At 36.5% G+C, this 9,155-nt stretch overlaps 1 protein-coding gene across 1 annotated transcript in view; it reads left to right on the top strand.

Annotated features, from left to right (window-relative positions):
* The window catches only part of LOC107688215 (exostosin-1a-like), a 66,288-nt gene extending 58,006 nt beyond the window's left edge, over positions 1 to 8,282 (top strand). Inside the window, exons 4-11 of the mRNA XM_016485830.1 lie at positions 740 to 859; positions 1,737 to 1,869; positions 1,977 to 2,095; positions 3,175 to 3,270; positions 3,472 to 3,561; positions 4,727 to 4,887; positions 5,894 to 6,065; positions 7,111 to 8,282. Of these exons, the coding sequence (XP_016341316.1) occupies positions 740 to 859; positions 1,737 to 1,869; positions 1,977 to 2,095; positions 3,175 to 3,270; positions 3,472 to 3,561; positions 4,727 to 4,887; positions 5,894 to 6,065; positions 7,111 to 7,296 (1,077 nt within the window). The 3' untranslated portion in view covers positions 7,297 to 8,282. The remainder of the gene's footprint in view (positions 1 to 739; positions 860 to 1,736; positions 1,870 to 1,976; positions 2,096 to 3,174; positions 3,271 to 3,471; positions 3,562 to 4,726; positions 4,888 to 5,893; positions 6,066 to 7,110) is intronic.
* Positions 8,283 to 9,155: the final 873 nt, after the last annotated feature.

Below are 9,155 nucleotides of genomic sequence, written 5' to 3'. Positions count from 1 at the left end.
TATCTATCTATCTATTTATCTGTCTGTCTGTCTGTCTGTCTGTCTATCATTCTATCGACCATTCTATCTATCTATCTATCTTATCTATCTATCTATTTATCTGTCTGTCTGTCTGTCTGTCTGTCTATCATTCTATCGACCATTCTATCTATCTATCTATCTTATCTATCTATCTATCGTTCTATCATTCCTTCTATCTGTCGCTCTAACATTCTATCTATCTATCTGTCTATCTGTCTGTCTGTCTATTGTTCTATCATTCTATTGATCGTTCTATTCTTCTCTATCTGTCTATCTATCTATCTATCTATCTATCTATCGTTCTATCTATCTATCGTTCTATCATTCTATAGTATCATTTTATCTGTCATTTTGTCATTCTATCTATCTGTCTGACTGCCTGTCAATCACTCATAACACCTTTACTGTAGCACAGCAATCACTTAGCAACTACCTTAGCAACCACATAGCAACTAGATAGATGTCAACACCCTATAAACTACCTAGCTATCACACAAGCAAAAGTCTGAAATGAGGGTGAATAAAAAAAGCTTTTCATTTTGAGGTGAACTGTTCCGTTAAACTTACACTTGAAAATTTGTCTACTGACTAAAAAAGCCCAGTTTGTCAGAGTGATCCGTCCGCAAGGAGAGATTTCAGTTATTTTAACTGGTGCCTCCGACTGGAAAGGCCTGTCAAGTAGAAAATACATTATCACACTGCTCCCGTCTCCTCACAGATTCCATCAACGGTTCGCTCCATCCATCAAGATCGCATTCTGTCTCTCCGCCAGCAGACGCAGTTCTTGTGGGAAGTGTATTTCTCTTCTGTGGAGAAAATTGTGCTCACTACACTGGAGGTAAGCAACTTCCTGATCAATTAAAACAAGACGTGCAGCCATCAAGACCTAAAGACTAATCAGATAAATCCCGCAAAAACTTGTCCAGGTCGTACTTCACCCTAAAAATGAACAGGGAAAAAATGGGAAATTATATTTTGCAGAAAATGAAGCTCATTTTAGGACCATTAAGACTTTTGCTCTGTGATTTTCATGATTATTAAGCACATTTTCACAACACAGTTCTCATTACTGTAATGCATCCACATCGGATGTAGTTATGAGTTTGTAGTTATCATTATTTTAACTGATCGAATGATAAAAATGTAATGAGAATCATCCAGGCCCAATGATTTATTTAGTCAAATTAGCATAAATAGTCATTACGTATAAATATTTTAAATTACTCATAATTACCATAATGTGAACTAGATCTGGCAAAAAAAACTAAATGGTCCTAAAAATAAGCTTAATTTTCTTTAAAATGAAAAAAGATCATTTCTGGTTTTGTACAAACGCATGCGGTCAGTCATGTCGAGAGCTATTCCTGAATGAAAGCGGAGCTACATCGGGCCGGTCTCAGGCTCTGGTTTCACACACTTCTCCCTGGAGGAAGTGTTGCAGCTCTGAGATGTGCTGGATTGCTGTTGGTGTGTAAGAGGACACCCGGGTCAGGTCTTGAAGGGTGGATCTGTGATACCGAGCATTAATATGTGTCCTAATAAATATGGCTGCAGTCCAGCTGGCCTCATGTTTATAAAAGTTAAACGCTCATGAGATCTGAGTCTTGTTAATGTTGAAGTGAGTCTGATAGACTCTAATGAACACCAGTGATGGGAAATGATTCAGAGATTCATCTCATAACTTTCCAAACTCTTTTCTGGACTGCTTTTCCCAGATCATCCAGGACCGTGTGTTGCAGCACAACGCCCGCAGCACTGTGATGTGGAACCGGTTGCCTGGAGGACTTTTCACTTTGCCCCAATTCTCGTGCTACCTGGGCGATTTTCCCTTCTTCTACTCCGTACTCGGTAAGCAGGCCATTGCTGTTTACTGCTAGCGTGCTACGGGTATGGAGTCAGTGTTTTATATATATATGAATTGTCTGAATGAAATATATTGATGATCTTTTTCACAGGTGTTAAGCCACAGCAGAAGTTCACAGCCGTGATTCACGCTGTCACGCCTCTCGTATCTCAGTCTCAGCCGATTTTCAAGTTGCTAGTGGCTGTGGCCAAATCACAGTACTGTGCCCAGGTCAGTGTTAATTTAGTATTATATATGCACTATTATAGTATTTTGAATGAGCTTTTATTTTATATTTTCAGTTGTAATTTTAGTTTACATTTTAGTCGTTTTGTTATGTGCTTTTGTTATTTTTATTAGTCTTTGGGGTTTTTATAGTTCTATTTGGCTTTCATTTTTGTAATTTGTCATCTAATATTTATACTTTTTTTCAGTTTTGTATCATTTTAGTATCATTGAGATACTAGTATAGTTTTATAGCCTGGATTCACAGAAATATTTTCTGGTTAAGTTCAGACACTTCATCGTCATGAATTCCAGCTTGATTATTTACACAAGTGCAAAAAATTGAACTGAATATTAATAAAGAGATAAAGTTCATAAGGACATCAACTCAGTTCATTCTGATATGTTGACATCACATAACTAATCAGATCCATTGTTTATACTTACAGATGTTTGTCCTGTTGTTTTCCCTCTAAAATGATGTAATTTCCTGGAAGATGATATCATTGAGGAACTGGCAAATGCTAAAGGCATTATACAAAAGATTGACAGTATGGAATAAAATACCAAATTAACTAATTTCAATCTTTAAATATTGTAAGTTTATGATTTAATCTGGTTTATTAAGACAATCAAAATTCAAAAGTATGTTTTTTAAAGAAATACTGAAAGAAATTAAATTTATCAAAAGTGACAGCAAAGATTTTTGTTCTTATCAACATTCTCAACGCTGATAATAATCAGAAATGTTTCTTGAGCAGCAGTTCAGCATATTAGAATGATTTCTGAAGGATCATGTGACGCTGAAGACTGGAGTAATGAAGCTGAAAATTCAGCTTTGCATCACAGCAATAAATTGAATTTTATAAATACACTAAAACAGAAAACAGTTACTTTAAACTGTTATATTGTTATATTTCACAGTATTAACATTTTTGACTTCTTTCAAAAGCATTAAAGAAACTTACCAACCCCAGACATTTGAGCAATAGTGTATATGATACTGAATGTACTGAATAGCAGAAATGATCGTGGTACATGCTGGATTCACAGCATCTGATGTTCTCACTATGTTCTTGTATCAGATCATCGTCCTGTGGAACTGTGATAAGCCTCTCCCTGCGAAGCACCGCTGGCCCACCACCTCTGTTCCAGTCATTGTAATCGAGGGCGAGAGCAAGGTGATTCTCCACTCATTCAATTCTGTCTATTCCCATCATATCACATGAAGTGTCTGGTGTTACTCGCCTGCGATGACTAATGATGGATGGTGTATAGATTTGCTGTTGCCAGGGTTTTGCGCTCTGCCTTGAATGTTTATCTTAACTAAAGTCAAAGATATTGAGCATTTTCTGGAGGTTTCATGCATTGATGACATTTAGGTGATGAGCAGCCGATTCCTGCCCTATGACAACATCAGAACTGATGCAGTCTTGAGTCTGGATGAAGACACTGTGCTCTCGACTACAGAGGTGAGCCAACAAATCAGAATGGTTCTAGGTTTTTGTCAATTTTGCATAAGTATTGTATAAAATAAGTGCTTATTTTGTTGTACTTTTTTTCGTACTTTTGCTAATTAAAGTTACACTATGTAACTTTCTGTCCACTAGCAGTTAAAGTATAAACACAAGTTTCTTGGTAATGATCACCTTGATCAGTGTGAATGTCTCTAATAACATCAAATCTCTCAAGATAATGAGAGAAGGGATATCTGAAAAATATGTCTTATGAACAAGTAAGATCATTAAGCTTGTTTCCGCCACAGAAATTTTTTTTTTCCTAACAAAAGAGGTAGTTGCAACTTTTTGTCTCACAATTTAAATTGTGAGTTTAAATTTTGCAATTTTTCCCTGGAATTCTGGCTTTACACCTCACAATTCAGTTTTTTTTTCTCGTAATTCTGAGTTTGCATCTCGCAATTCTGACTTTTTTCCCCCAGAATTCTGAGTTTGCATCTCGCAATTTAGTTTATTTGTTTCTGTCACAAAATAAAAAACTAAACGGTTAATTACAACTTTTTATCTCACAATCCTGACTTTTTTCTTTTTTATCTCACAATTCAGACGTTTCTTCTCAGAATTGTGAAATAAAAGGTCATAATTACCCCTTTTTTTATCCCTTGTCGTATGTTGTCATACTTAAATGCTGTTTTTTTGACTTATTGAAATCAATAGAATTTTAAAATAATGTCACAAAAGTTCGGCAACACTTACATTAGACAAAACGATTGCTATTCATATCAGATAACAATAAAAACTATTACTTAATAAAGCTATTTATTGGCAAATACACTAAAATTGTAACTGGTTTCGAGATTTGCATTATTACAATTTTCATTAGTACTATGCAAACTACGTTGATTCGTGTTTTAACAAAATTTGTTACATTTTAATTTCAAGCAAAAAAATAGAGCTTTAAATTGTGTTTTCAGCAATTATTTGGTTACCAGTCACACTGCTCTCTAGATATCGATATCTTGAACCACTAACTTGAGTTACACTCTTTTTAGTATTTCTGAAATCATGTTTGTGTCTGAGCTTTTGGAAACCATTTAAATTTTTCAACGCAATGACAAATCTTAGAGTTTATGTGTGCATGGTTGAGTAAGTACTTATTTTAGAATACTTGTTTCCGCAGGTGGATTTTGCCTTCACGGTTTGGCAAAGTTTCCCAGAGAGGATCGTGGGATACCCCGCACGGAGCCATTTCTGGGACTCTAACAAGGAGCGCTGGGGCTACACCTCCAAGTGGACCAATGACTACTCCATGGTGCTGACTGGAGCTGCTTTCTACCACAGGTAAGTTTCCTTCACAACAAGACACTAAGTCACTTTCCATAACCTTCACCTTCTCTGTTCATCTGTGGTGGAATGAGCTGCCAACCTCCTATCCACCTTTTTCTTCAACACGGAAGTAAGCCTATGGGCAAGACATCCGGTTCATTAGCCGCTGTGGGGAAATAACGAGAAGAATAACAACGTGCAGTAAACGGTAAAACTGTTTGTATGACAAACCAGTGTGTTCACACTTAAAGGGTTAGTTCACCCAAAAATGAAAATTATGTCATTAATTACTCACTCTTGTGTTGTTCCAAACCCGTAAGACCTTCGTTCATCTTCGGAACACAATTTAAGATATTTTTGATGAAATCTGAAGACTCTCTGATCCTCCCATAGACAGCAAGGTAACTACCATGTTCAAGGTCCAGAAAAGTACCAAGATGATCGACAAAGTAGTCCGTGTGACATCAGTGGTTCAACTGTAATGTTACGAAGCTACGAAGCTATTCCACATTTTCGTCTCTACTGCATCATTTTGGACGCGCGTTCACAACAGTACCATGACACGAGCGTGTGGTGGCGCTGACCCAGATCCGGCGTAATGACGCAGTAGAGACGAAAATGTGGAATAAAGTCGTTATTTTTGTTTTCTTTGCACAAAAAAGTATTCTCGTAGCTTCGTAACTTTACAGATGCGCATTAAATATCGCATGCGATTTATCGTGCAGCCCTAGTTTGGAACAACACGAGGGTGAGTAATTAATTTTTGGTTGAACTAACCCTTTAAGATAATGCATTAAAATAATATGGTAAGACACACCAATTTTCAATATCAAGCAGCAAAACGAACTGTTTTGTACAGCTAAAAATAGCTGAACGCGGATGATTTCCAAATGGCCGCGCCCATTTTTACGGGAAGAAAAAGGTGGATACTGCTGAAGTTTAAATGTTCTGAAGTACTCAAATGTTCCCTAGGCCCTAAGATTTATAAAGTTGTTTAACAGGCTGTATTTTTTTACTCCAGGTATTACAACTACTTGTATACACAATACCTGCCCGGCAGCTTAAAGAGTATGGTTGACCAGCTCTCAAACTGTGAAGACATCCTCATGAACTTCCTGGTGTCAGCGGTCACTAAGATGCCTCCTATCAAGGTCACTCAAAAGAAGCAGTACAAGGAGACGATGATGGGACAGGTACAAAATGCATTAAATCAATGTAATTGTCACCGTTCTCAGTTTCAGGTGTTCACCTCAAATGTTCAGCTGTGTGAGTGCTAGTATTTCCTGCAGAGTTAAATCTGGAATTCTGGGGAAGGGTTTGAGACAAGTTGCGTCACTGTTTTCACCTCCCAAAAATAGCTTATAATGACTTGAGGAAATACTTCAGCTTCCTCCAGCAGCTTCTGCTATTCTCATATTGAGAGTGTGTTATTTTGAATGTGTCCAGTGATTTCCCTCAGCAATTTTTGCAAATCAAAGATGGTTTATTTTTGGTGTATGAGTGAATGTCATCATGATACTTGTCAAGAACCAGTGTTATTTTAGTATCATTTAGATACTATTATAGTTTTTATTAATATTTTGAATGTTTTTATTTTTATATTTTCCAATTTAAATTTTAGTTTAGTAGTTTTAGTTTGAGTAATTGCTTAAAAGCTAAAATAAATTAATTTTTTTATTAAGTGTTTTATATATAATATTATATATTTTATTTAATTAATATTTTTTATTTCACGTAATGTTTATTTTATTTCAAGTAACAATATTTTTTAAGTTAACTGTAGTAATGCTGCTGTCAAGAACATGCCTGGATTATATCTCACATCAAACTATTTTATTTTATATAGGTAGTAAATAAAACTTTTTTTCATGACAGTTTATTAAATTCTCCTCCTACATTTCATTCATGTAATGTAAACTAACGCAAGTCTTTTTTTGATAGTCCAATTTAAATTTGATAAAATTATGTTTGCAAGCAAATTAATTACAAGCCAATTTTTGTTTGTGACAAATTAATTGCAAAAAAATAATGAAAATATATAAATATATAAAATAGCTTTTATATAACAGAATTGAGTGTTTTAATCAATCTGTGTAATAACAGGTTTGTGCAGCTAAAATAAATTGATGCAAATGACACCAGATGTCTTGTGCATTCAAGTTATAAATGACCGCATCCACTCACGTAAAAAAAAAAAGGTGGATATAGCAGCTAACTAACTTTCTCTTTCATTCACAGACGTCCCGGGCATCACGCTGGGCAGATCCTGACCACTTTGCCCAGCGGCAGATGTGCATGAACAAATTTGCCAGCTGGTTTGGCACCATGCCCCTGGTCCATTCGCAGATGAGACTGGATCCTGTTCTGTTCAAGGACCAGGTATCGATACTGCGCAAAAAGTACAGAGACATCGAGAGACTCTGACGAAGTGGAGAAACCCTTTCCCTCTGTACGGGGATGGGAAACGGCATCCGAAAACCCCCCAGAACCCTGAAAAACCGGATCAACAGGGATATAAACGGGGGCACAGGAACCCTCAGGGAGGGAGCGCATCGAGATTGGGGGAAGTGTTGTGCTGCAAAAAGATCCCTCTGTTAGAGATCGTCACTAACTATAAATATATGAAAGCAAGAGGTTCGATGCGAGGCGACGTTGACATTATTTGGCTGAGTTTAGCACAACACAAAGACACGCCAATGTTGGCAGCTTTCTGTCTTCCACACCCCCTCTTGTAATGCTTTGCCAATGACAATGGTGACCATGGCAAATTCGCCAATGCCAGGCAGCCACACAAACATCCACATGCAGTCAGATTATAGACTACCGCACACCGGTTTAACTTCTGGATCAGACCTCTCCATGTTAGATGTGTGATACGCCTGGCTGGAAGGGTCGCCTGCAGTGCAGCCGTGCATATTTATTCAGTCTGCCTTTGGCAAGCGTTACGCCCCTCTTGAAGACACAGGACGACGTTCCGCGGAGAAGTCGAGCGTGTGAAACACCGCGCACAACGTCACAGTGCCTGAGCTTTCAGATGGACCGTATCTGGGAGTCCAAAGGGGTTTTGTGTGAATGCAAAAACACCTTGCTCATGCTGCTTATATTTGGATTCAAATGTATGTGTTGCACAAATTGGCCCAAAGTTGTGATTTATTTTTTTCTTTCTATACAAGCCTTTTGGTGTATTTTGTCAAACGGTCATAATTGTAGTCTTTTTGGATGAATTAGACCCAATGCCACATACATCTTGTTCTTTGTCTGGTTTTCTTACGAGTCTTACTAGTGTAATGCCATATGAGAAGACACATTCACACTGCAGCTAATTCAGATCTCACTCCACTTCTGACTTATCCTGATCTTAATTTTTAATTTTTATTTTTTTTGGAAGTGACACGTTTTTACATCCAAAATGTTCGTATAATGACACCCACTTTTACAATTCAAATTAATAATAACTAGTTGTTAATGCAGCGATCCCACTTGTTTAATGACAAACATGGAGGGGCTTAAAACACCAAATCTGTTTACGGTGGTTTCAAAATTTCAAAATGTTCATACCCATTCTAATCTCCACTCACTAATGTTTCTTTCTTTAAAACACCAAACATTTTAAATTCTGTTGCAATCCATTTCTCTTTTGTTGTCAGTTTTGACAAGTCATCCAGAGTTTATGTGGCTAATACGTAGGTTTTCCATAAATTAGCCCAAATTTTTAGATTTTTCTTTCTTTCTATACAAGCCTTTTAGTGTATTTTGTCAAATTGACATCATTGTAGTATTTTTTTATGATTTAGACACAATGTCGCAAACATCTCATTTTCTGTCTGGTTTTGTTGCGAGTCTTACGAGTGCAATACCATATCAGAGGCCACGTTCACACTTCAGCTAATTCAGATGTCACTCCACTTTCTGACTGCTTCATCTTGGTCTGAACTTGTTTATTTGGAAGTGACAAATACATTTTACATCTCGATAAAGTTCACATAGTGACAACCACTTTTACAAATCAATATAATAATAACAAATAGTTCATGCAAACATCACTTGTCTAATGACAAACATGGAGGGACTTAAAACAGGTGGTTTACTAATGTTTTTGAATGCTAGCACATCTTTGTTGACTAATATTTCTTTCTTTAAATGGATGTTCCAATCCATTTATTTGAATCTATTTATATTTTTTTCTAAAGGTTCAATAAATGGTTCAATTTCAGAAAACTATATCCAATAATCCCTATGTTGTTTCAGTGTGTATGTGGCTAGTATGTATTTCAAGAATCATT

Source organism: Sinocyclocheilus anshuiensis, unplaced genomic scaffold, assembly GCF_001515605.1.
Source record: "Sinocyclocheilus anshuiensis isolate Anshui unplaced genomic scaffold, SAMN03320099.WGS_v1.1 scaffold1162, whole genome shotgun sequence".
Classification (NCBI taxonomy): Eukaryota; Metazoa; Chordata; class Actinopteri; order Cypriniformes; family Cyprinidae; genus Sinocyclocheilus; species Sinocyclocheilus anshuiensis.
Note: the sequence above shows the minus strand (reverse complement) of the source record. Positions and strands in the feature narration are given on the sequence as shown.